Source organism: Enoplosus armatus, chromosome 1 (genome assembly GCF_043641665.1).
Source record: "Enoplosus armatus isolate fEnoArm2 chromosome 1, fEnoArm2.hap1, whole genome shotgun sequence".
NCBI lineage: Eukaryota > Metazoa > Chordata > Actinopteri > Centrarchiformes > Enoplosidae > Enoplosus > Enoplosus armatus.
The window spans coordinates 24,872,209-24,898,922 of NC_092180.1; the positions used below are offsets into that span (position 1 = coordinate 24,872,209).

General features: G+C 42.1%; 1 protein-coding gene across 1 annotated transcript in view; it reads left to right on the plus strand.

Moving 5' to 3' along the window:
• The window catches only part of LOC139282448 (A-kinase anchor protein 13), a 74,679-nt gene that overhangs the window by 38,919 nt on the left and 9,046 nt on the right, over window positions 1–26,714 (plus strand). The window contains exons 11-31 of the mRNA XM_070902172.1: window positions 2,392–2,747; window positions 4,583–4,630; window positions 5,431–5,487; window positions 6,460–6,637; window positions 7,059–7,161; window positions 10,278–10,320; window positions 10,558–10,669; window positions 13,369–13,528; window positions 15,463–15,530; window positions 15,645–15,711; window positions 16,164–16,314; window positions 16,598–16,710; window positions 17,012–17,158; window positions 17,772–18,028; window positions 18,477–18,602; window positions 19,132–19,249; window positions 21,990–22,238; window positions 22,344–22,420; window positions 23,900–24,081; window positions 24,898–24,980; window positions 25,120–25,308. Of these exons, the coding sequence (XP_070758273.1) occupies window positions 2,392–2,747; window positions 4,583–4,630; window positions 5,431–5,487; window positions 6,460–6,637; window positions 7,059–7,161; window positions 10,278–10,320; window positions 10,558–10,669; window positions 13,369–13,528; window positions 15,463–15,530; window positions 15,645–15,711; window positions 16,164–16,314; window positions 16,598–16,710; window positions 17,012–17,158; window positions 17,772–18,028; window positions 18,477–18,602; window positions 19,132–19,249; window positions 21,990–22,238; window positions 22,344–22,420; window positions 23,900–24,081; window positions 24,898–24,980; window positions 25,120–25,308 (2,884 nt within the window). The remainder of the gene's footprint in view (window positions 1–2,391; window positions 2,748–4,582; window positions 4,631–5,430; window positions 5,488–6,459; window positions 6,638–7,058; window positions 7,162–10,277; window positions 10,321–10,557; window positions 10,670–13,368; window positions 13,529–15,462; window positions 15,531–15,644; window positions 15,712–16,163; window positions 16,315–16,597; window positions 16,711–17,011; window positions 17,159–17,771; window positions 18,029–18,476; window positions 18,603–19,131; window positions 19,250–21,989; window positions 22,239–22,343; window positions 22,421–23,899; window positions 24,082–24,897; window positions 24,981–25,119; window positions 25,309–26,714) is intronic.

A 26,714-nucleotide genomic window follows, 5' to 3' on the forward strand; every position in this document is an offset into this window, starting at 1 on the left:
AGAGAATCACACAATCCACTTCTCGAAAATCAATGTTGAGGCGTTCATGAACAATACACTGAAATTCTAACAGTTTTTATAAGATTATGAGGGGAGCAAAGTGGTGCTTTAAATCCCTGTACCAAGTGGGAAGAACAAATCTAAAATAAAACAGCTGTAATTTGAAACTATGTGTGTCAGCTCTATGAGTGTTAACCTGCTTTTTACAGAACCAAACTGCAAAATGATCAAGAAATAAATGAAAAAATAATAGACAATGTATTAACTTTGAACTAGCGGTGAATTCAGGGTTCATTTGACCAAATCCTCTCCTGGCTGCAGTCCAAACACCCAGCTCACTCACGCCAAACAGCTAAACTATATTTTGTATTCGCCCCTGCAGCTGGTCCTGTAGGGATTATACAGTATATATGAAGTAGCTATTTTGTCAGTCTGTGCTTGGCTTTTTATTTATCAGCACCCCGAGGCTGAGATGCCAAACATCTACTAAGCATCTTTTTAAGCCGGCAGCTCTACACTGCTGCTGGGGAAGTGCAAGCTGTGGTCCCTGCTGTCACTCTGCTGATGTTGAAAGTCTGTTTGAAGCCAGGCGCCCTTTGGTTAAAGTTGAAATACTTGAATCTCTCAGTTTCTGCAGTGTTGAGCACTTGAAACATGCTCATGGTAATGTGAGCCGAATGTCCTTTTTGTTGTAAACAACAATGGAAAACGTCAGCGCGGAGAATATCAGCTGCCTGGGCGTATACAGTATGAGGCTGAGGGTTAGAACACTGTAGATAGACAGGGATGGGCAAAATGTGCCATGACGTCCACACAAAGACCACAGCAGCTAAATTCAGCTTCAGTAAGAGGGGATTAATGTCTTCACTGCTCCCTGAAGGGAAATGGTCTTTCTTTTGTAAGATAGAATATACATTTTCTACAAGCTGTAGAATAATGGGTAGAGAAACCATAATATTGATCCCAGTAACATGTCAGTTGAGCAAGTGCCCTTGAGTAAGACATTGTAGCTTTAAATGCTCACGAATTGTAGTGTGTTAGGATATGAGCATCATCTAAACTTTTTTAAATATAAAGATCAGATGTATCCTTCCCCTAGCTCTCAAGCTAAAGTCATGTGACTCATAAACATACACTGCAGTCACGTGGACTTTCACACACACACACACACACACACACAGACAGAAATGCACGCGTTCTCTCACTCCCAGAGGAAGTCTTGTCCTCAGCATAAAGCAGATCTTTCATTCCCAGCTCTCCAACAGAAGCAGCTCTATGCTCTGCTTCTCACACTGCAGCTGGCAGCACAATAGGCCCAGTTAAAGCTCACACCTACAAATTAGCTCTAAATGGACTATCCCATACCTGTGTGTATGTGCATGCTGGAGTTCTTTCCCACCAGACCCAGGCCAAAGAGTACTTACAAATACTATATGTTTTCGTGGCGTTTTTCATTGTTTACAGAGTTGTTAAACTGGTCAAGAACAATAAAAAGTCCCAGCCGTTGGACATATTTTTGTCCCTCTCCGCCGTAAATTTAGCATTTTCTCATTTGCAAAGATGCATATTAGTTGACAAATATAGAATATACTCTATTTGTCAACTACTAACTAACAACTTGTTGTTGTCTTGGCTTTGAATCACTGAGACCGTCCTGTAACAATGATGAATAAACCTTTAAAAGACTGTAGATAACCTAGAAACAATTTCCTGGGAAAGGTTTGTTTTCACAAGGTTGCCATCATTTATTGGTGTTTGTTTTAATGTCAGTGTTGCTATAAAGTGGCAATGGCTCATTATCCCTAAGCTTTGCCATTTGGCCCTCATTATATCCCATTCCTGTGGGTTAAATAGTTCTCTAGCCTTTTCTTAATTCATCGCATGCTTCAATGAAGAAATGCTGATGGGCATACAACGTGATAGTCTAGGTAATTAACAATAATTTGGACATCTATTCTATTCTGTTGCATTGTATTCAATTCTGCTCTATACTGTCACATTATGTTCTTCATCTATGTGGCTGATAAAATAGTGAAATTGGCCCAAGAGATTTTAAGTATTCCCCTGTGTTTCAGGGTTAAAGGTTCCACTTCCTGTGTGCAAGGCACTAACACTGGACTATAGTTCACTCTTCACTTTAGTGCTCCTTGAATGTGAGACGGAAGTTAATACTTAAGGAAAAAAGGCGATTTTTAGTCTGGTCCCTGAAATGTATCAACATTTCATTAGAGTTTGGCATTAACTTAAGTCATTTTTTAATTGATGAAGCTGTTCTTGTGGCTCATGATAAACTTTTAGGTGGTGTGTCTTTTACTTTGACAGCTCCACATAGGCACATGATGCTGGGCAGTGAGGCTTTAAATAATAGATATATTTCTTGGATTTCTGCAGAACGACGAACCAGTGACAGGAGGAGACAGTGCAAGCGAGGTTTCCGTCTCCTGTTCCTCCACAGACGACACCGCCAGCGTTGGTCCGTCCAGCTCCAGTCCTGAGGGCAGCCAGGGCCTGGAATGCAGCTGGAGCCCAGAGGAGGGCATCCAGACTGGGGCTACTATCACTGCTCCTCTAGAAAGTGGTGGAGGAGGTGCGGGAGAAGCTGAAGAAGAGGCCAAAGACAGAGTTACAGAGGTTCTGCGGCGCTCCTCTCTCCTCCGGAACAGCATCCGCTCCCTGTCGCCTCTTCGCCGTCACAGCTGGGGTCCTGGCAAGAACAACGGAGGAGACGCAGAGATGAACCAGAGGAGGTGAGACTGGGAAGGGGATTAGATTATATTAGGTTGAGGGCCCCTTCACGCCTACCTCGTTTGGGTCGGGACTTTTCAGTTTGATCTGAACCAAAATTACAGGTGTGAAACCTCCCTGGACCCCAGCCCGGACCAAACAGCTGAACCTTGGTCAGACGAAAAAAGGTGGTCGTGGTCCGGATCAAATTTAACCATGGTTCAGTTCGTCTCTAGTGTGAAAACATTTCTTTGGATGTTCAGACTTTCTGACCAATTACATGAAGTTCTGGCAGGCTATCATCAGAACCAGAAAAAGGAAAAACAACTCAAACAAACAACAAGGCGAACCTTGGTTTGGACTGTAAGGTGTGAAAAGGCCCTAAGATGAAGGATTTCTAATTACATTGTGGATGGAGTTGAACTGATTGTTGATAGGAACGTTGGCTGCTGCTGTTAGTCAGTAGATGTCAGTAGACCTGATGTGTGCAGATGTCAGTATTATTCGAGCTTGTTGAAGTCACTCCCTCTGTGCCATGTTGAGTGTTTCCTCCTCCTGCTGCGACCAGCTGTGTTGCCATTTGTCTGGTGTTGGTAGGGAGCTGCCAGAGTTGTACACACACAGATACATACATACAAAGACGCACATCTCACTTCTACACATGTACACACAGTCGCACACTTACAGATGCACACACTCGTTCTCACTCACAGAAACATGAACACATTGACACACTAACAACACTAATGCAGAGCACATTAAGAACAAGACCTTGACATCTATTTGGTCTTCTGTGCTAGAACAGCGGCCTGTCACAGACTGTCTGCAGAGCAGTTGCCAGGAAATAAAAGGCCTGTGCCACGATGTTGGAGTGAAAACAGAGAGACAACTGCTTTAGACTTTTATCAGCTGCTATTTTTATGCCATCCAGGTTTGGCAGAAACAGCCTTTTTTTACAGTGTAACTAATGACAGAAAGAATGTTTTGACCGGAGGTGCCCTCTATAGATAAACATGAGGCATGCGGAGCACCCAAGAGGCATGGAAAGTGATTAAGACAAGACATTTCGAGAAAAGTTCCTCCTTCTGCTAAATGTGCATGTGAAGCACAAGGACTATAGTGACATTTCTGTGACTGTAGAAGTATCTTGTAACATGTAAAGCTATAGGAAAAAGAATGGAATAAGAGTTAATTAGTGAGACAAACACACATCATCACCACTTCCTGCCTGAATAACCCCCTTTTATTGTTTAGTCACATTTTAAAGTAATTTGGGGAAATACGATTAAAAAAGATTATTTGCTTTCTTGGGGAGAGTTAGATGAGAAGATAGTGTCTGTATGATAAATATGAAGCTGCAGCCAGCAGCTGGTTACCTTAGCTTAGCATAAAGATTGGAAATGCAGGGAAACAGCTTGCCTGGTTATATCCAAAGGTAACAAAGTCCACCAACCAGCACCTCTAAAGCTCACTATCTTTTTTGTTAATCCCTACAAAAAGTGTCTCCCAGCTCCAGCTTCATATTGAATGGATATACACGAGAGTGGTGTCAATCTTCTCATCTAACTCTCGGCAAGAAAGCATATAAGCGTATTTCCCAAAATGTCTTTCCTGTAAGATCATTATTCTCAACAAATGCCATTGTTATCAGTCCTCCAACATGATGGCATGAGCTTTATACACACACAATAGTGGCCATAGATATTTAACCTACTAAAAAGATTGTGGTCCCACCAGCAAATATGTTAGTTCATTCATTCATTCATTATGTTGTAATTGACCAACCATCCCCTCATATCCCAACTCATCTGACCCATCATCCATTGCTTCCTGTCTCCGTCTCATCCATCACCTCCAGTTCCATCCGTAGCCCTGGTGAGGGGAAGCCGACCTTTCACAGGAGAAGGTACTTCACATTCATCAGTTCATGTTTTTTTTAAGATTGACTTGTTGCTAGGTGATGTGAAATTGCAAATTCATGTAGGTGTAGCATAGTCGAGCTCCCACTTTTTTTATATATTCTTACTGAACTACTGCTGCATTGCACTCCGTCCCTGAAGGCAACTGCGCTGAAAAACGTTGCTCTCTTTTCACCCGCTGGAATGTGCCAGAAAGACTGTGGCAAAAAGATGGTTGAGACACGCTGGTGTTGTTGTATTGCAGTGGTAATAACAAGCAGCCACACAGAAAGGGGGGAGTTTAGCTCTGGAGGCTCAGAGGACTGTATTGGCAAGAGATTGAGAACTGAGGAGACTTTTCTTGGTGTTATAAGTTCGTATAGGGATTTTTTCAAGACTGTAAAGGCATCTGAGAAGTTCGGTCCTGGAGAAGACAGTGTGCCACAGCAGTACAAACAGGATGGAAGTTGTGCTTGTGTATTTTTATCTGTGTGTGTGTGTATATATATATATTATTATTATTATTATTATTACAAACTGTTTCTAAATGACCTAGAACATACTGAACCCATTTACAGTTTTGATGTTGACATCTTGTGAAACGTTCTACTGTGCATACTGAGAAGTAGCAGTAGTAGTATGCCAGAACATTGTCACTCTCCTCAGACATCCCTTTAACTCTGTCCTTTTCACATCCTCCTCTATCTGCTGCTCTGTTACTCTGCCATACCTGCTCGCCGTCACTCCTCTTTAGCTCCATCTCCATTCTTCCCCTGACTAACCCCTCCACCTCACACTCTGTTGTCAGCTGGTGCCCTCCCGATGATCCCCACAGCCACGGTGTGGAAGTAGTTAGTTCCCTCAGGTACTGTGTGTTTGTGTGTGATGTTTTTTTTTCTTCTCGCTAAGCGCACATGGCCGACTTTGAATAGGGCGTATTTACATGCTGTTTGATTTGCATTTGCCGTTTTTGAGGGCTTGTATGCCTGTGTGCATGTGTTATAGTGATTGCTGTAGGAAGCTACTGTCTGACTGGGCAGGGCTTTCACACAGAGAGCTGCAACAGCTGCTGGCGTTATTCATGTTTCAGTACCGACGACCCTGTGGCTTTGTAGGATAGTATGTGATAATACTGACAGTAAGCAGGCCTTTATATGACAGATACTGTCATCTATATTCACAGCCCTGAGGATAGGTGAGTGCTACTCTATGCTGGTCACTGATAATCACCAAGTCATGATTCTTTTGGTCCAGTTTAGGTTAGTGATGTTTGAATGTGTTCGACTGATGATTTGCTGGATAATGGAGTGCCATACAAACCCAAGGAGCTGGAGATAAGAGAGATTTACTGCTGGGGCTTTAACTATCACCAGGTCTGTCCTGAAGCGAATAGAGCTGCAGCCACGTAGCATAGCTCATCTTGAAATGTAGCTGTAGTTTTTCTCTCCATAATCATTGTATTGGATTTTTCAAGGCCCCTTATTTCCAGTCATAGATCGATGTAATTGGGTTTGTAAATCACAGCTGCGGAGTGCTCTATGCTGATGCTGATGTTGGAAGTCATTTGCCGCTGCTTCAGCCGTAAATCTGCTCCAGAGCCCAGTGATAACTCAGCTGGCTAAACACTGTGCAGGACCAGCTGTGTGTGTGTGTCTGTCAACAGGTGCATGTGTGCATGTCTGTGTGTGTTTGTGTTTGTTGCAGCAGTAGCTGCGTGTGAGAGAGAGTGAGAGCTGTGACGAATAGTTCAGAGAGACTAGCGGAGGGTGCTGTGTGCGTACAGTACAGTCATCTCTCCTTCTTTGAGGTCATCTCTGCCTTCTGTTTCTCCATACAGCTACAGCCTAGAGGGGCTCAGCGGGGGCCAGGAAGAGCTGAGGGGCCCCACCGCCCAGGGGCCCCGAATCCTGGAGCCCTCAAGGATGCCCCGGCATGACAGCGATGACAGGGGCTCCCTGGTTTCTCTGACAGAGGAGCAGGAGGAGCTGGGGGAGCATGGCAGACTACATGACCCGGTCAGCTCACGCACACACACATCATCACGTTTGTCCTTTAGATGTCATATCTTCATACCGTCACGCAGTCGACCCCAAGGGATCCTCAAAAACATCCCCGCCTAATTCACATGAGAGGAAAAATGAATTTGCTTATACATAAACACGACTTATAAACAGTCTGGAAAACTTTGAGACGTGTCAGTTTGGGGATTAGTAAGAATTAATAAACATCACTTTCCTGAGGCGGCTTCTCTCCGCTCTCATTGAATTTAAAACTAATTGTGAACACAACATCACAAATCAACTGTGTAGTTTCCCTTTTTAGTTTACCGTTCCTGTTTCCAGTTTAGCGAGTGAAGGTGTCTTGTTCCACGTTATCTGGGCCTTTTTCACTTTGTCACGCACCGTGTTTGACTCGACCTTGTGTCTCTTGCTCCAGAAATCAAGGCGGTATCGGCCTCTGCGAAACAGCTGTCCTCCCATGACCCTGCCCCTCACCAAGTCTGTATCTATGCTCGCCATCAGCCAGAGAGACATTGATGGTGAGTGACACGTTGTGAGGCTGCTTTTCTGTTTTACCTTCAGTGATCACATTACAGTTACATAACATTGAGCCTGTCTATCCTATTTATCAATACACTTCCTCTCTGTCATCCTGCTTTAAAGCCATAATATATCAGAATGACAGGTAGAGCATACTAAATGAGTAAATAAAGTGGTAAATATCTATCTAATTTAAGTTTACTTCACACTCAGAAGGCCCAGTGTGCAGGAGGAGCACAGTCCATGTTAGGGTGCAATGAGAATTGTAATTTTTATATGAAAAGTAACACAAAATGTAGATTTCACCATGTTTTCTTAGAATCAGCCCCAACAATGATGGAGAAGAAGCTAGATATATAGATGGAAAGGTATTATCAGTTAGGTGAGGTGAGGAAGTTAAAACGTTGGCTAGAACAATACAGTAGAAAGGTAGTTAAATGCAGAGGCACCCATATTCCCATTTATTTAAAAGCCCTAGAGACACATGGTCCACCTTCACATGTGTTTTCACTTATTTGCCTGCCTCTGTGTGGGTGCACACAGACTGTGTTCGATTGACATCTGTCTTCTGTCTATCTTGACATTTCTAACTTCTATCCCCCATCCTCACTGTTTTATAAAGTTACTTAATTTCAGTAAGTGATCAGCTCCTGCTGTGGTTCTTTCCTTTGTGCCCCCCCAGCGGTGGGATGCCTGAGACGTAAGAGGCGAATTTCCTTCTCTTTCAACCTTTCCCCCATCCTCACCAAATCTAAGTCTCAGTTCATTTATGGGGACTCTTCATCTAGTGAGGATGAGGATAACTTGAGTAAGTAATGTGTTGTAAGTGTAGCTGCAGTAGAAAATAGCTGTGAAGTTCCTGTTAGAGTCCTGGATCTCCCCAGAGCGCTGTAACCCAGAGTCAAAGGTGCCAATAATGTTTATTATGTGAATGTGAAAGTAATGATGGCTCATCCTGCTGAAAAGGTTCCAGTTCACGCGGCGATAATCAGTGCAGCTAAACAAAAGTTTAATCAAGGAACACAATTACAATCTTAGACACACTCAAATGTTAACAAGCTAGTAGTTTGCAAAGTATCCAGGTTTGCCCACATGTGACCCGACATACAGTAAGATCTTTGTCTCCTCTCTCGAGGTGTCAAAAAATCTTTCTGGAATCCTTCAGACTACAATTAATAGATGTAGACAAGGTCGGCTGAACTGAAAACTGGTTACACTGAAAAAATGAATTATTATATTCCGTCACAAAATACATATAATGGATTTTATTGAATATCCCACAAAATTATGCATAAACATGCAGCCTTAAGTTAAGTGCGACTTTCAGGTTTTACAGTTTTGCACCGGGTGCTCTCTGTATTATTTACGCTTTTGCAGTAACAGAAAGATATGCTGAAGGGCGATGAAGCCCAAAAGTTCAGCTGCAACAAACTTGTCATAAGGAAAGCACTAATTACTGCTGATATTAAGCTGCTGTATGAATGTGCAATTAGAATGAGCTTGTAGCAAAATTATTGGTGTAGAAAACCACCTTTCACCTAGGCAGCAGGCTTTGTGTTAATAATTCCTGTTGACGACATGAAATAAGACCTTGGCTTCTCCTGTCCCCTACCCAGCCCGGTATTTAGCTGACCTTTACTTAGATTAGTCTTTGTTTTGTCTCTTTGCAAAAATGAAACAATTGCCAGAGAAAGAGGAAAAGGAATAACCATAAACACTGCAGGTGAACTGTGGAGGCCTTTTCTTCCCTCCAGATGAATGTGAGCCTGTCACCTTTAGTTAAAGACACTGAGCCTTCCTTTTTCTTATCTGGGAGATATTTCCATTAGTGTTCTCTGTCTCCATGACTGTGTTGCTAGCAACACTGTGAGGCCAAAACTTTGCCTTCATTATCCTGTTTTGGGTTTGACTTTCTGATACAGAGCAAGCAAGCAATGCTTTGCATATTTGTGTGTACACTATTAGAAATGATAGGGTAGAAATGATTGTTTAGATGGAAGCAGGATTGTTCCCCAGAAGAGATGCATGGCTACGTTTCACTGATACCAAATAAGTAGAATGTCTGTGGTGAAGACTGCAGTGTATGCTTTGATTTACATTATGTGCAATCAGATTAAAAATACAACTAGGTCAAAGATTAATTGAAAATGACCAACATTTTGGAAGTTACTGGAGACAGGAAATCCACATTTGACAGAGTGTAGCCAAGACACTGGATAAATGAAATGTGACCAGGTATTGAGACCATATGTCTTGCGGGAAAAATTTGACTTTGTATTTTGAGATTTCCTATTTCATGAGTTTGGATGTCTATGCAGCCAGAGATTTTTTGGAGCCAGTGTCTAGCAGCCATTAATGGCACTGGATCTAAAGGCAGCACTTCAGCTTCAGCTTTTGGCCTCAGTGCTGGCCGCCCTGATCAGTGCCAGAGTCATTTTGTTTTTGGCTTCTGCACAGCTTCCATGACAGTAGCTAAATGCAAAATACCTTGCTCAAGGACATTAAAGGTAGCTGTTGAAGGACAGGAGGGCATGGATTATTCAATTCAGCCAGGACTGCAGCTGACAACCTTCTGTTCACAAGAATGATCCTCTCCACCGTGCAGCAGCAGCAGCAGCAGCCGCCGCCTCAGTGCTCTTTGTGTGTGTCGACACAGGATGTGTTCAGGCGCAGTATTGATTGTAGGTCACCTGCGTTTTGGCAGTGCTCAGAGCTCAATACAATCACTGTAGTTAAGTGCTTAAAACGTAAGAAACTAGACTTGAAGTGCAAAAATAAGCTGCGGGTTGTGTTTACGCATGTGCAGTGTGAGTAAAACGTGAGTCGTTACGCAGCATGTGTAGACAGCTGGATTGATTTAAAGTAGAAGCATATCTGTTCCGTCGGATGTGTGTGAGACGGACAACTGAAACGCCTCCTGTGTGGACACGCTGTGAGGTCAGTGAGGTCATTCATGTACTGTACATTCAGGGAAGCAGGATGACCTGGTGGTTAGTGGGTCAAAATCTAAACAGAGATTTTCACCACCTTCAATAGAGGCGGAAGGAAGGAGAATTTCCACCTGAGATGGCAAATACAGTGAATAAAAAAACCCTCCTCTCTCGTTTCTTTCCAGGTATGAGGTCGTTTTCCAGCGCCTCTGGGTCACTAGCATACAGGTCAGTCCCACTCTGCACATACACATTGCCAGAAAATAGTTCTGTAGGTTTTTACTGCAGTCTTTATAGTCCTATAAAGAAACTGCATGGACAGGTTCTTCATGGAACCTTTATAGTGCTGTAAAGGACCATTTTCAGAATGTGTGAACAGGTAAGCCTTGTGATTGCAACTGTTTGAGGATAACATGAAATGTGTGTGTGTATGTGTGTGTGTGTGTGTGTGTGTGTGTGTACCAGCATATCAGAGGAGGAGCCTGGCCCTCTGCGGAGCGACACTGAGGGAAAGAGTGTGACGAAAGTCAGCCGGACCTTCAGCTACCTCAAGAACAAGATGTACAAAAAGTCCAGGGTGAGGGAACATGCCGTTTTTAATTATCCTTAATAAAACTGGGGCAGGACTTTAAAGGTGTATTTACTATACTTCACTATATATTATTTACTGTACTGCTTCTCAGAGCAGGGCCTTCGTGTGTGCAGTGTGCTGGGTCAAAATTCAGCCTCCTTAAACATTTATTCCTTCAAGCACGGATGACTGACAGCAGGCTGCTTTTCAGCCTCACATTGCTCCACAGTCACACTGGGAGCTGCCCTGCGCGTCTTCGTCTGTTAGCCTCTGAACAGCTCCAGTCAAACTGGGGTGTCTTGCTTTAGGGCAAGTCAGTGTTTGTAACTTTCCCCATTCAGATTTCTCCAGTAGGTTTGATTGTCAGCCCTCAACATGTTCTGGTCATCAATGTCAATCTCTGGTGTAAGATGTGGTCAGGTTCCTCTTACACAGAGCGCTGTCAAGTCGTTTACCTGATCCTTTTCCATTCAGAATATAGTAGTTATTTCTCATTATATTGTGAGTAATGACAATCCTGAAAAGAAAAATATTTTTGTCATGGTTACCTCCCTGCATGATTTGCAAGTCATAGTATTTTCATTTAGAATTAAAATTAAAATACACTGATGAATAGTCCTATTTTGGGAATAAAAGGGGCAGTATATAGGTACTTAATACTTAAACATGTGTTGGCTGTCTGTAATTGTGCACCCCTTGCAAAGAGACTCAGGGGTGAACAGGAAGTAAAACCGGAAGTTGGCTGTGGTTTTCTAATCTCATCTCTAACTTCAGTCATGGCTTTGCTTAGTTACAGGATTGTGAAGGAGCTCACCTCAGCCTGCAGCTGGTCACAAGTATTGATCATGGTTTTGCAGACTCAAGACAATTAGCAAAGCTTTGATATTCTAATTGGCACATGGCCGTTGCATTACATCCATAATATATGTATACATGCAGTGACAACCAAATGGCCACCTCAGCACCCACAGACCTATCACAGACGTTATTAAAACGTCCGAATATATACATAAAGTGGTTTAAACAGTTTCTGTGCAGTATCCAAAGTCTGAATGTTCTGCAAGGGGATCTAGTTTGTGCAGTTTTGAAATAGCGTCTGTACCAGACCGAAGGGTCATTGCTGTAATCGCACCTCCTGTTGCGAGTCACTTCCTCATTGCAGCTTTCCTGATGGCGCCTCAGCGCTGGTTGTAGCTTCAGCCACTCAGCCGCAGCCAGGGATGTTATACAGGAGATTCACAGGGAGCCATGGCTTCTCACTGAAATGGAAAGGTTGGCTGGAGGTAGGCTAACAGTGCTCTGGTTTCCCAGTCAAATTGTAGTGAAAGAGACTGTCACAATATCATGTTAAAAGTGACCGGTGCTCTCCTCCGGGCTGATGTCTTTTTCCAGTGAAGTCATTGCCTGTTACTGTATGTCTCACTAGAACGTCTTTTTGTTTTAGATGTCACAAGTGATCGCTTCTCCTGTTGTGAATGTAGCCAAAAGAAATGTGCTGAGAATCGTCCTTGCTTCCTGTGTTTTTCCAATAAGATGAACTGTTTTTACATTTTTTAGATATTAACAGGCATCATATCTGAAAATGATTCTTAGAAACGCCACTGTGGTGAAGAATACTTTATTTGGCTTTTAGGTCATGGAAGTTTGTCAGTGGTTACAGTTGTTGTTGCAGGAAGTGAGAATGAATGCTAAGTGTTGTAATGGCTATAAAGCATGCAGGCCTGCTGTGGTCCTGTCAGCCTCATGGTATCTTGAAGCAACTGAACAAAATGAGCTCTAGTATGTCAGAGCTTTGTGGTCCCCTCAAACCAAGAGGCCCAGGGCCGGCCATTAAAACGAGCTGGAAACTCCATTTTCCCATTTCCTCTGGGTTTGGGTGGAGGCTCTGTGATGTAAATCCAAGAGAATAAGAGCTCTGTTCTTCTCTGCATCACTTTATGGGATTGTGATTCAGCTCGGTGTACAAAGATGACCAACAGCTGATGATGACCTCGTCCATTAATGCGGAGGCAACAGAAAGACCGCCCTGTTATGGAAAGGTCAAAGAGTTGATTCCCAGACAGTGTGTCTCCGCCAGTAGTCATGCATCCTACAGAAGTCAGTTTCAGCACACTGAAGTCCTCCCTGCTTGTTCATCATACTATGGTTTAATAGGAGCTTTACAGTGGCTGAGAAAACAACACAAGATGTAATATGAACATTTATTGTCCTTTGGTAGAAGTGGTCACTATAATTGGTAACCGTCTATTACAGCTCTTACGAACTGCTTATCATCATCTCCAGCATTATAAACATCTACCAGTAATCCTGTAAAAATATACCAAATCATTTTTATAAAGTTTCATAAAGAAAATGCCATTGTCTTTAAATGACACAAACATGCACTACAGTTAAAATGGTCTGTTAATGAGACAATTTGTTGTCAGTATAAATAATGCATCACTTAATATGCAAAGCCCCCTGCTGTGTAGGACATCAGAGTAATAATGTTGCTCTGCTGGATTCAGATTGGAATTTCACATAAGCAACTGGCCAAATGCTGAGATATTTTGTCAGTGTGTGGCATGTTAGTCTACGCTACAGGTAACTAAGCACAGTCTTCATCTAATTGGCTGTTATAAAAGTTATTATTGAACTCAAAGTTACCTTCCTCTCCTGGTATGCTCAGTTTTGTGTTATTAACTATTGAAATTCCACCTGTGCAGGAAAAGGATCGAGAGAAGAGGGAGAAAGAGAAGGAGGGCAAGGAGAAGGACAAGAGGGTGGTTAATGGTCATCTGTTCACAGCAGTCAGCTCGGGCCAGGTGGCCCAGTGTTCCCAGTGCAATAAGGCTTTCAACAGCAAGGAGGCTTTCCATTGCACGCGTAAGTACCTCTGTCTGTTCCTTTCTTTATTTTCATTGTTCTTTCGTTCCAGTTTTTGTTCTTTCATTGTTTGTGACTGGTCAGGACTTCTGCTGCTGTACAAATAAAGCCCATTAAGTGTTGTGATCCATTATTAAAATGATTCATTTCTAATTTGAAAAGCAGACTAAGCTCTCTGCACTGCTGGGAAAACGCAACATTTACTGTCAGGAGAAAAAAGAAGTTGTAGTTCCTTAATGCATATACATCATCTGCGTGAGGTCACCTCATCTTACTGTAAAGGGTTAGTGCTTATCATTTATAGATATATCCACATATGTATGTAAAGAGTTTCATTTATGGACAAAAAACTTTAGTTTTTTTTGCCAATTGATGATAATAGAAAATATAGATTTGTTTACTTTATGCTAACTTATGTTTTGCTGATATAAACATCAAGTATCAGAACACCTTCATAACTTATATTATTAATGTTGTATACTGTGTGCGTGTTGTAATGTCAAAAAAAGAGGTTCAGCCAAGCAGAATCACTGATACTGAACCAGTTTCATGATTTGTTTGTAGTAGTGAAACTCTCTAAAGGGCAACGTCTAATGTAACCCAGTCAGGCTTTCAGCACAGACAACAAAACAGTTTTTGCATTGTTTTCCACTGAAGCAGCAGCAGACCTAAAGAGGATGTAGTTTATTGCACAAGCCTTTGGCGCAACCCCAAAAAAAGCCCAAAAAGGAGAAACCAGCTCTGCGTTGGATCATAGCAATCCTCTCAATGGTCACAATGTGCCTCAAATACTTCAGACGGGCAAAAAACAGCACTTGTTGTGTTCAGTTGCCCTGGTTCGGATTGCTGGAGCCACAGACGGTTCTGAGGGGGTTTTGGGGGGGGGGGGGGTTGTATTTCGCAGATGTCTGGCTGGTGTCCATTCAGCAGACAAATACAGTGATCCTTTGTCTGAGATTAGCTGGAATTAGCCGGACGTCCACAAAAAGCAGTACAATGCCCAATAAAACCATTTAAGAGGAGAAAAACACTGCAGGAATTTCAGCTGGTTTTACTGTGCGGGTCATCACATAATCTACTTTTATCCAAATCTGTTTAACAGTGACACAAATGTATACACGTTTGAGGTGATAGATGGAAGTGAAAATGGAACCCTGAAAGTGTTGCTGCCTTCTGCCTTCTTCACCCGGATCGAGAGCGTCAGTGTGTTGATGTAATCCTAAAAGCGGAAATGTTGTATGTATGTTAGCATGGATGACAAGCTCTGATAGTGGGTTTGTGGGTTTCACTTCTGCAACATGTCTCTTTAAAACACTTCTGCCTATTGGAAACATGCCTCTCTGAAAGTTTGTGGAAACTGGGTGGAGCCTCGTTGTGCGGCTACCAGAGACGGTTGTTCCTCTCGCTGGTATTTCTTGAGACCGCTTCAGTTGTTTTGTTGGTTTACATGTATGTATGTTAAACAGGACGGCTTTCTACTCCAAAGTCAACTCTTACAAAATGATTTGACAGCATAAAATCTAAAGTATCGTTCAAAAGTTTTTTGTTAAGTCAACGGGATCAGATTGCAGAGCAGATCTTATTTTAGCCATCTTGAATGATGAACTTTGCTCCAAAATGGTGATTTGGGAATGTTTATATAATTGAAATTTTCCCATGCAATTCAGTGTTTATGTGTGTGTGTCATTCCTCTGCCTATCTCTCCCTTTTTTCTTTTTTTCCCTCCTTCGTCCACCAGCAGTATTACCCCTCGATTGCATCACATGCTCTGCCCCAGTCTGGCTTTCATTAGTGGGCTGGTGGAGTTTCCTGGCCGTCTATGAAAACCAGTCAGAATTTCTAGCCCCCACCTTTCCGCACACCCTCAACACCCCCACCTCCTCCACCACCGTGCTCATAGTATTCACTGAGCGTTCTGTTGCTTTTCTTTCCAGACTGTAATGCTTCCGTCCACAAGGGCTGCAGGGACAGCCTGCCTGTTTGTGCCAAGGTGAAGATGAAGGTAAAAGTTCCCTCAGAGTAACTCCATCACTGATTCTGTACTATTCTGTTGTTCTGCAGCCAGTATTGATTTGAACTCCTCATTCATGCTTTTATTCTCTTCTTCTCTGGCTAGTTGCCCAAACAGCAGTATGCAGTACCTGATTCAAGCTCTTTTCCTACGGTCACGATGAGGAACAAATGTGAGTGCCAAACCAAACTCTGTTTTCATGCACATTTTCTTTACCAGTTTTCATCTGCAGATTTGATGCCAAAGCACATTGAAGCTGTTTAACACTTACTGTTGGAGTTTTCCTTGTTTTAGCAGTAATCTGGGCAGAATGTAGCGTAACTAAACTAAGTTTATGTACCTCGTTTTTACTTCTTGTACACTCACAACAAGGGCTGTTTTAAGATCAGGAGAGTCAGTCATTATTAGGGTTCCTCACTAGACGAGGAAATACAAAGGGTCTATGATTGGACGTGAACAGGAAAGATATCTGGTTTTAAATTTGAGAAGAGAGGTGAGGCAGACCTTTATAAATCAAAATGATAGAATGTAGTTCTGCCTGTTGCTAGTGAGGACCAGCCCACTTTTTCATATAGTGCACAGTGATGAGGACAATATTTATCTCCATATCTGTCTCTGGTCCAGCTGGTGGAACAAGGGAGCGCCCGTGGTCGGCCATCTTGTCTCCCGAAGACCATTCTTCCCTGATGATCCCATCATCACGGAGACACACCAGCATCATGGCTTTCCATGGCAACAACCTCTCCAAGAGTCTCTCTATAAGCAACATCGCTGGGTAAGCTGGTGTTTGTGTGTGTGTGTGTGTGTGTGTGTGTGTGTGTTTGTCAGTGTATGAGTGTGCAGTGATGTGAGGATTTCCATGTGAATGCAATGAAATGTTTCCGTTGCTATTTAATCTTTGTATTTTTTAGTTATTTTGTGATTTGCTTTTTTTTATTGAACTTTTTATTTAAACACTGCACCTCGTGCGTTTAAAAACCTTAATGAGTGTTTGTGGTTGTAACTGGTTGTGAAAAAAAAAATTATATTTTTTTTGTTATTATTATCACTCCATTCAGTCCGGTGTTTGACGAGATGCCCATTAAAGGCCTGCGGTATCTCTCCCAGTCTACGGACTCCCTCAACAGAACCAACCAGGTCACAGAGTCCATGGAATCGCTCACTGATGAAGGTCAATACACACACACACACACACACACACACACACCATTGATCTGACTACCCAAGACAGCTGTCAAAAAAATGTAAACAGCAACTAGAGCAATATAAATAAATATTGTAAAATAAAATTGAGCTTCTTCCCTGAAAGTTACAATTTCTCACTAAAAATGAAAGGTAATATTATTTAGAAAATAATTTTAAGCTCTGTAATACACAAAAATATACATACAAGTACACATACGTAAAATGTATGAATGTAAAAATATAGCATGAGCTTCAAATTGTAAGTGCAAGCTGTGTCGTTGGTGCAGGGACAGAGATGATGGACGGGCAGCTGATGGGGGAGTTTGAAGCAGAGGCCAAGGAGCTGGAAGCTGACTCGTGGAGCTTAGGTGTGGATCAGCAGCACCTGCAGCAGCTGGACAAAGAGCTGGTGAAGAGACAGGACGTCATCTACGGTACATTCGATTAACCGAAATATGCGTTTAAACTGGATCTTAAGTTAATGGACAATGTTTAGGACGTTAAAAAAGTGCAGTTGGTCAATGTTTTGTCCAGTTTAGTCTCATTTGGACGAGGTACTATTTACTAACTATTTTTTAATCAAAACTAGAGGAAATTACTTGAAACAGCCGGTCAGAGTAGACTATGGTTTTAGGTAACTTAAATTTGAGAACTGGGTCAATGCCTATTGCCAGAGTTTTACAGTATAAAGTAAAAATGGGCCTCCATATTGTTAATTCCAAGTGTGTTGTAATTACTTTGTTTTGATAGAACAACTTTCCCTCAGCATTACTTGATGGCTTTCACTTCAGTTTGTTTCAGTTGTATCTACAAGAGTCAATGGTCTTTTGAGGCTACAGATATTCTCAATTTAAATTAGCATTGAGATACATCCTGTTTGATATGAAAGTCCCTGACATTTATCTAGCTTTTGATTAGAATCTACTTGTCTGAAAACTCTTTGTAGACCTCTGAGGGGAAAATATGTAGATGTATAGATCTGTGGGTATACAGACTGCTGCTTATGTCATTCTTTGACTAAGTATCATTTCCTTGTATGTCCTTCAGAGCTGATGCAGACAGAGATGCATCACATCCGAACATTGCGCATCATGTCAGAAGTCTACAGCAAAGGCCTGCAGAAGGAGGTGCAGCTGGAGCTGCAGACGGTGGAGAAGCTGTTTCCCGTTATAGATGAACTCTTGGAGCTCCACACGCAGCACATCCTCCACCTCCTGGAGAGGAAGAGGGAGAGCCAGCTGGAGGGGGGCGGCATGGAGGGAGGCTTCATCATCAACAGGATAGGAGACATCCTGATCAGCCAGGTTAGAGGAGGGAGGGGCTAACACTCTAAACTAACATGGTGAACACTACAGCTGCTTAGCATCAGCATGTTAGCATTGTCATATTGAGCATGTAGCTCTAAGCACTGCCGTGTCTGTGTACAGTCTCACAGAGCCACGAGCATGGCTGTAGTCTTTAGCTCTGGGAAAAGTAATGTCGACGGTTTGAATCCTTAGCTAATGCTAATGTTTTAGTGTGCTGCATACACCTCTAATGTAAAGTTAGACATTCTTTGAATTAAATATTGTTATAGCACCCTATACTACCCACAAATTCCTCCAATTTCTCCCAGCTCACTGTTAAAGTTTTGAAACTAAACAATTGAGCTCAAATAAGAAATAGAAATGACTACAGTATATAGAGTGTTAGCTTTCTACCAGTGTACCAGTGCTTGTTCTGTGTATTTATGCCTGTTAAATTCTGCTCCAGTTCTCAGGATCCAACGGTGAAAGCATGAAGAGGATTTACGGAAGATTCTGCAGCCGCCACAATGAAGCCGTAAACTTCTATAAGGACCTCCTGACCAAAGACAAACGCTTCAAGGCTTTTATCAAAGTAAGACTTACGTTTTATCCCTTCATATGTGTGCCATCTATCTATCCTACAATAGTGTTACTATTAAATTGCTTTTCATACTTTTGTCTTGTCCTGCCTTTTTACTGCTTTTGTCAGTAAATAAATATGTCTGGTGTTCCAGACACAATTGTTAGACATCTATTCAACAAAAAACATTCTGCTCTGCTCTATAGAGTGCTACTTATTGTGTTAACTAGGGAGCTTGTTCTTGTTCTGTCTTTTGCATCTGCTTTCCATGTAATGGAAACATTTGTATAAAAGCCATTTTATCCCTGAGACAGTTCTTTTTAAAAGCGTCAGTGCTTTTATTGTCTTCTGTGTATCGTCTTCTATGTCTGTGTGACTGTCATATCCATAATTACTGCAAACACCTTCTCAAGTATTATTACTGTATTATTCTGCAGCAAATGAGTTTTAAGGTTTCCTGTTGGTTATTTGAAACCTTGTCTTGTTTTGAGCCACCTGTTGTGTGGGCATGTTTCACTAAAACACTTGTTTGTTCTTCCAGAAAAAGATGAGTAGCAGCATTGTGCGGAGGCTTGGTATCCCAGAATGCATCTTGCTGGTGACCCAGAGGATAACAAAGTACCCGGTGCTGATTCAGAGAATGCTGCAGCACACTAAAGGTCAGCTCCATGTCGGCCTGTTCTCACTGGCCATCCATGCTCTTAGTGTGTGTACATAAGAAAATGAATCGTGGGAAGTGGGAGGAGGAAGTTTGTTTTAATCAGGACGACACTGGCAAACACAAACTCTTACACCACTTTGTAGTTTCTACTGGTGACATTTAAGTCTTTAATCAATCTCTATCTGTGCTTTTGACCTTATATATATATATATATATACAATACAAAATATTCTCCATTCAGAACCCATTAATACAGAGCAAAAGAGTAGACGTCATAATTTGAAGGCATTAAAAGAAAAATGTAATGTTCCATCCAAAAGTTCGAGTCTTTATTTAACTTGAAACTCGGGGTGCGTTAATTATACTTGGATCTAAGAGATTTTCCAATAAACAAGTGACAGAAACAAGACAGAATAAGGCCAATCAGTGCATTAGTATCACGAAAACATTACCTTAGCGAATCTAGTTGATTTGCAGTTCAAACCACATCTAAACATTTTAGCAATATGCTTCTCTTTTAATAGGCTAACGCTTTAAGACCAGATGCCTATTTTGCATTGCACTGAAATGTGTATTTGACAAATCCATTACAAGTGTAAAGGCCAACCTAATTTGAAGCATTGTCCAGGCTTGGGGTTAATTGTTTATCTGAGACGATGTATAAAGAAATGCATCTTCAAAAACAAAATCAAATACAGTGTCCACATTCAAACAATCAGTTGTTATGTGTGACAACATATGATCCTGAGAATAGACAAATTGATCTAAGCGTGCTAAGATATAAGTATCTCATCAATTTCACGTCTTCCTTTACACTTCAGCCTGCTTCCGTTGAGATACTGCAAAGCAATGTCACTTGTTGTAGGAAACCTCTTGAAAAGTTGAATTTCTCACACATGGTTTCATGTATTTTGAGAAAGATGACACATATGTTGAATGGGTGTTTTTGGGATAATAGATCAAGCATACTTTGAGGAGCTGAAATATTTCACACCATATTTATATCTGATTTAAAGCAGCTCTCGTCAGCTGGCCTCCCACTGTGTACATTCTCTCTAATCCTTCCCCAAAGCCTGTTTATAGTTTTATGTGGGATGGGGGAGCTCTCTACTTAATCCCCAAGGTGCTTTAAGAAGACTCTCTCCTGCCAACTCTGATATATACTGAGTAGAAATAACACATCACACTTACAAGTTACAGATAGTATTTTGGTGCTCAGGAGCACTGAAGTACAACAACCACACGAGGAAAATATTGTACTTTGTGGAAAAATACTACATTTTCAGTCCAAAACCCACGTGCTAAATACACAAGAGGTATATCACAGACGTATTGACTCTGGAGCTTTTCTCAGTGTGCAGACCTACAGGCCACTGGGGATTTCCTTCCTTGCAGTTCTGCTCTAAATTAATTCATGCATTAATTCCCAGCATTTTCAAATAAATAAATGTTCATTTTGAGTCACTTAACAGTGAGTCAAGCTCTACCCAGTTAATGAAAGCTTTTAAATGTTCACTTTATTTTGGATAACCAGATGAGCAGAGTAGCTGAGTTTATGAGTATCCCTCAATAGCTAATAACTAAACTTTAACTGTGTTAAAGTTGTTGCTTATCTAGTCGTACATCTTTAATGTTATAGAGAAATACGTAACATTTGAAGCTTTCAGGGGCTTCTCAGTGCAGTACTGGCCACACCGTTTGATTGACAAGTGAGAAGTTCAGTGCAAGAACACACCAGCTCTGATATGCTGATCAGCAACAATAAACAATTTTTATAATAAGTTTCCATTTTCTTTTCACCTATCTAACAGCTTGCTGACTACCATAAAACATTTTAAAATGCCTGAAACTGAAATCAATAACATGTGTAATCATCTGTGTGCATTCTTAAGCACATTTACATTCTGCCTCCCAAAATCAAGGTATGTTGAATGAACCTTTTCAGGAAAAAGGGAAAGTGATTTTTGAACACTTGTGCATTCAGAATATCTGCTGTAATTAACCTAACGAGCAGAAACTGTTTGCAGAGCAGTGTGGCCAATGTTGCATACAAATGACCTGAACAGACATAATGGGTGTAACATAAGATAAATGGGCACAACAGTGTATATTTTTGACATACAATAATCTTTGGGGAAAGTACATGTGGAACTGTTGAATGGAATGTGGATGTGACAGACGAGAATTCAAAATTTGGTGGATCACAAGTGCAAGTGAGATCTTTGAACAGCTGTCTCAGTAGCATTGAATAGTATTTTGGTGTGTGTTTCAAATTATACCGGTAAACTCTCATCAAAGAAGTTTAGGTGACTTTATCGAGGTTTTTGTGTCCAACTCCACCCACTAAAACCATAAAAAGGTTTTCATTACTGCCTGCAATGGCATTTGCAATAAGAGGTTTCCTAGCGAGTGGAACTGCCGGCACAGTTAAATGCCAAAATGGGTACCAAAATTTCACTGCACCTTCTGCTGCGCATAAACACCTCCTCAACTGTGCCACGCTCCCCATCTGGTTCAAGTGTGTTAGTTTGGAGCCATTAAATTACCAAATGGACTTAGCTAACAATTATGGCTTCTGCCTGCATTTGTGCTTCTGCTGATTTTGCACCTGCATAAAAATACTTTTCTCATAAAATAAGTGTTTTATGCTCTGGCTGTAATCTAACCTGACACTTTTGTTAATGCCAAAGTGCTACACTGTTGCCTGTCTAATCTCTCTCGTCACATGTCGAACGCAGAAAGCGAGGAAGACTACGACGACCTGACGGAGGCTGTTCGGCTTGTGAAGGAGGTGATCGCAGCGGTTGATAACAAGGTGAACGAGCACGAGAAAAGACGCCGTCTTAAGGATTTTCACAGCCGCATGGACAGCAAGTCCATCATGATGATGAAGAGTGGTCAGATTTTCGCCAGGGAAGATCTTCTGAGGAGGAGGCTGATCCATGATGGAGTGCTGCAGCTGAAGAACAGCCAGGGGAGACTAAAGGGTAAGGAGACACTTAATGACTGCTTTACTGTCCATTAACTGACCACAAATTCTTTCTTTCTCTCTGTAAATAAGTGAAACTCCTTTTCTCCTGGCTGTTCTCCAGATGTCCATGCTCTGCTACTATCAGACGTCTTCGTCTTCCTCCAAGAGAAAGACCAGAAATATGTCTACGCCATGCTGGTAGGATTCTGCTGTCATCTCTCTCTCTCCTTCTGTCTCTCCTCTCTTCCCCCTTCCTTCTGCTGTTCCCTCCGTTTTCCCTACATCCCTCCAGAAATAAAGATCTTATGATCACTGCCAGAGATGTTGCTGTCATATTTTCCTATCCCACTGTTGTTGCTGTTTGCATTAGCTGGCTTGCTAAGCTTTCCCATTATGTAATATTGCCTGCCTCTAGCGAGCTAGCTGCACCTAATAAAGCTGTTCTGGCCCTCAGCATCTAACCCAACCGTGATAAATCATATAGGTTTAAGTAGTTTTTTCCATGTTTACAGGACTCACAGTTTCATGGCATCATACACACACAAACACACACACACACACACACACACACACACACACAGTAGGGGGAATGAAAACAGAGGCAGGCCTGTGGCATAATAATCACATCCATCATCAAAAAAGGCTGGGCATGTTTGAGTTGAGGCTGTTGACATTGAAAAGAGGAATAACATGTGGTTCTTAATGGATGACAGCCATGTGAACCACGTTGAGTTTTGGGCAGAATAAGCTTCAGTTCTGATGAGCAGCAACAGTACAAGCAGCCAGTAGCAATGAAGTCAGAGGTCACTTGGACAGAAGATAGAATATGAGGTTCCAGAGGAGTCAGAGTTATCCAAATCCAGTGGATATCATCCAGAGTTAGTCGTTTTAATACGAATTTCATGTGTTTGTTTCCCAAGACAGTTTCCTTTTCTGAGCTGCAGTTGAAAATTAGTAAAAGTCGGAATTTTCTACAAAAAAGACAAAATTTGAAAGATACCTACTTGATTTGACTTGATTTGAATTTTAAATGCATCTCTGCACACAACGAGGGCTGTGGAGTTTGTTCCTATTTTTCTTTCCGGCATAGTCACAGTAGAAAGACCTATTCTTCGAACCTCAGACAAGAGATTGCAGCAAAAACGCTGGGATGTGGTTGGTTTAGTGGAGAGTTTTACTGGATAGAGCAGAAATGAAACGGCGGTTTGTGGTGTTGACGTACTAAACTGTGCTTTACAGTGTTTGCAGCCTTAAGGATGCAGGTACTGCTGAGGCTCCAGAAGTCAGCTGACTTCCATGTGGATGATAACATTAAGCAGAATCTCATTTTGTCTTCTTCGTTCCCCTTTGTTCCACATCTTTTTCATTCTGTCCTTTCTGTCACCCAACTGCTCATATAATCCACCTTTTTTTCTAACTGGCCTTCCCTCTGTCTATCCCTCCGCCTTCACTGCACTTGTTTCTGTCATGCTTTTATTCTTCTCATAATTGTCCTTCTCCTCTTCCTCTCCCCCTCCTGCTTTAACCCACCCTTCTTCCTGTCATTCCCATTCTCAACCCCCCCACCCCCCACCCCACCCCACCCCTCCTCGATCCTCCCACTGTCTCCTTTTTTTTTTTCATTCTCCTCCCTGGTGGCCTCTATCAATCCCTCCCATCCTCTCCCTCTCCCTGTAGGACCAGCGCTCCACGGTCATCTCCCTCCAGAAGCTGATTGTGAGGGAGGTCGCTAACGAAGAGCGCGGCCTCTTCCTCATCACGGCAGGCATCGAGAAGCCAGAGATGATGGAGGTGCTGGCCAGCTCGAAGGACGAACGCAACACCTGGATGCAGCTCATCCAGGAAGCCATGCAGTCCATGTAAGTGGGATTTATTTCTGGGTTTATTTAGTTGTTTTGACTAAAAAACGTTTAGGGCAATATGCTAATGATGTAATGCTTTTGCAGCCAGAAGAACAGTTGTTTTTTTTGTTTTTTACTCAGAGTTTTTCCTCAGCATGTGATCCCAAAAGCCCCTGACCTAACCTGCCCCATTTACTTCAACCCATAACCTCTGCTGCAGAACAAAGAGTGCTTAACTTAGGGCTCACCTATGGTATATTTGTGTTGGAACTCAGGCGTTAGACCCAGCCCAGTTCTCTGGATAGTAATAAACGGTAAGCTGCGACAGAGCACTTTGCTGTCAGGAAGATTAGCGCTACTCTACCTGGGGATGGGATGTACTCAGGGACAGTCTAATGCTGGATTGGCTTCAAGGGCAGCTCACTATAAGCAGAGGATTATTTGACTGCAGCCAGCGGGAAGGAGAGAGATTTAGCACTGTCTCTTTCTCTCGCTGTCTGACTTCTGTCAACATACAAAATTGAGACTATTGGCAGGAGTGGAGGAGATAAAAACAAGAACAGTTTCCTACTGATGTTCTGTCTGTCTTTTCCACCAAGAACATCATATACATCAAATTATGGCTCTCTCTGGGTTGTCTAATCCCTGTCTAGTGAAAGTGTTGTCCTGTGGTATTGATGTTGTGCATACTGATAGGTTGTAGGTAGGGCTGAAGCTAATGATTATTACCATTAATCCTTATTGAAATTATTGTTTAGTCTATAAAATGTCAGAAAATAGTGGCATTTTTACTAGATGTAATACATCATGCTTGTTTTTTCCTTGGTTGGACAGGGAGAAGGATGAGGATGAAGGGATTCCCAGCGAGACGGAAGATGACAAGAGACAACTGGAGACTAAAGCCAAGGAGATGAGAGGTGAGAAAAACACATTTAGAGTGTTTATGTGAAAGAAAACCGGGATAAGTTTGCTCCAAATACCACAAAATGATTCTCATGTTTCTCAATGTTCCTCACTGCCTGTCTCTCTTCCTACCTGTCTGTCCCTGCTGGTCAGATCTGTTGAGGCAGAAGGATACAGAGATCATGTCTCTGCTGGAGGAGAAGGTGCGGCTCTTTAGGGGGATGTGGGAGGGCTTGAACCCGGGGGAGGAGGTCAGCAGACAGGGCGAGCCTTTCTTCAGGTCAGCCTGCAGCCTGGAGCCGCCCAGGGGGGCGTCCGTCATGAAGGATGCCCTACAGGAAGGTAAGACAGACAGAGAGAGTGTTTATACCGTATGTGCTGTAAATGAGAAAGACAGACAGTACCTTTTTTTTATATCAGTTTCCATCCACGTATTCATGGTAAACTATTAGATCTGAAAACTTCAACCTCCTGATAGTCATATGTCACACGAATCAGCAAATATACAATGTAATTTCTGTCAACTCCCACAAATGTCACACATGCTGTACCACCCATGTATAATGTGGCCGTTGTGGTTGTAGACAAGTTGCTGGTACATGGGCGTGTTATCTGATTTAGTTTTGTTTTCATTCTAACATGAAAGCATGAAATATGCCAGTATGTACAAGAACACTAAAGCCCTGCCCCATTGCTTTCCCTATCACCTTAGATCAGGGGTATTAAGCCTGACGCTGTGGGCCCCACCTCAGACAAAATCGAGACAGCTGCACCTACCCCCCTCCTAGTAAACAGGAAGCATTATGTTGCCATGGTGTCAGTGAGTTAGCTGTTTTCTAGCCTATATTTGTTCACATTTTGGCAAATTAGCGCCATTAGCAGTGTACAGAAATAGCTATTAGCAGGTCCTGTTCACGATGTGCCCATGAATGTACAGACAACCGTCACTGGATCACTTTGATACTGAAGAAAACCTGAACTGTGATCGTTCTCAGGCAACTTCTGAAGTTATAAGCAGCGTCTATCATTTCTAAGCAGATTTATTGTTTATTCACATGGACATTGGATAGATAGAGATAACCTTTGATCTTTAAATCCTTTTCACCTAGTTAACGATAACTTAACGACAGACTTAAGACCAGGCCGTCATTTTTCAGGCAAAATCATCCATAGAAAAGCCCAATAGCATACCTGCTTTCGGTTGATAGTGTGCATGGCAATTTTCGTACCAGTAAAAGTTCCATTTGGACAACCATCTGAAGGGCTAGATGACCACTACCCCTCCATCCTAAACAGAAAAGACCTCGACATTACACAGGAGCATGCAGCCAGTTTAACAAGTACTAAGCCATTTGTGGCATGTATCTGATTTGTATGTAAATCAAACCTGTTTATTCACTATAATCCATCAGATGAGCACACACCTAATGATTCACATTTTAACTGAGAAACTTGAAGGGTAATTGGCTTGATAGTTGGATCTAAACAAAGCTTGAGAGAGCAGAACTGTCTCCCATACACTCTTTAAAATCATCCCAAAACACAGAGTGTGTTGTAGGATTTTATTCCAGCTTTTTTTGGTGCTTTGGCAGCCCCGTGCATCAAATGTGTATGAGAAGAAAGCAGCATGAAGTGAGAAGAGAAATGAGAGAGACACAGTGTATTATGACAAAGAGAGAATGAAATGTGGAGGACGACAGAGAAGCACTCCACATTCTCTGCACATTAAGTTGACTTTAGATTTACAC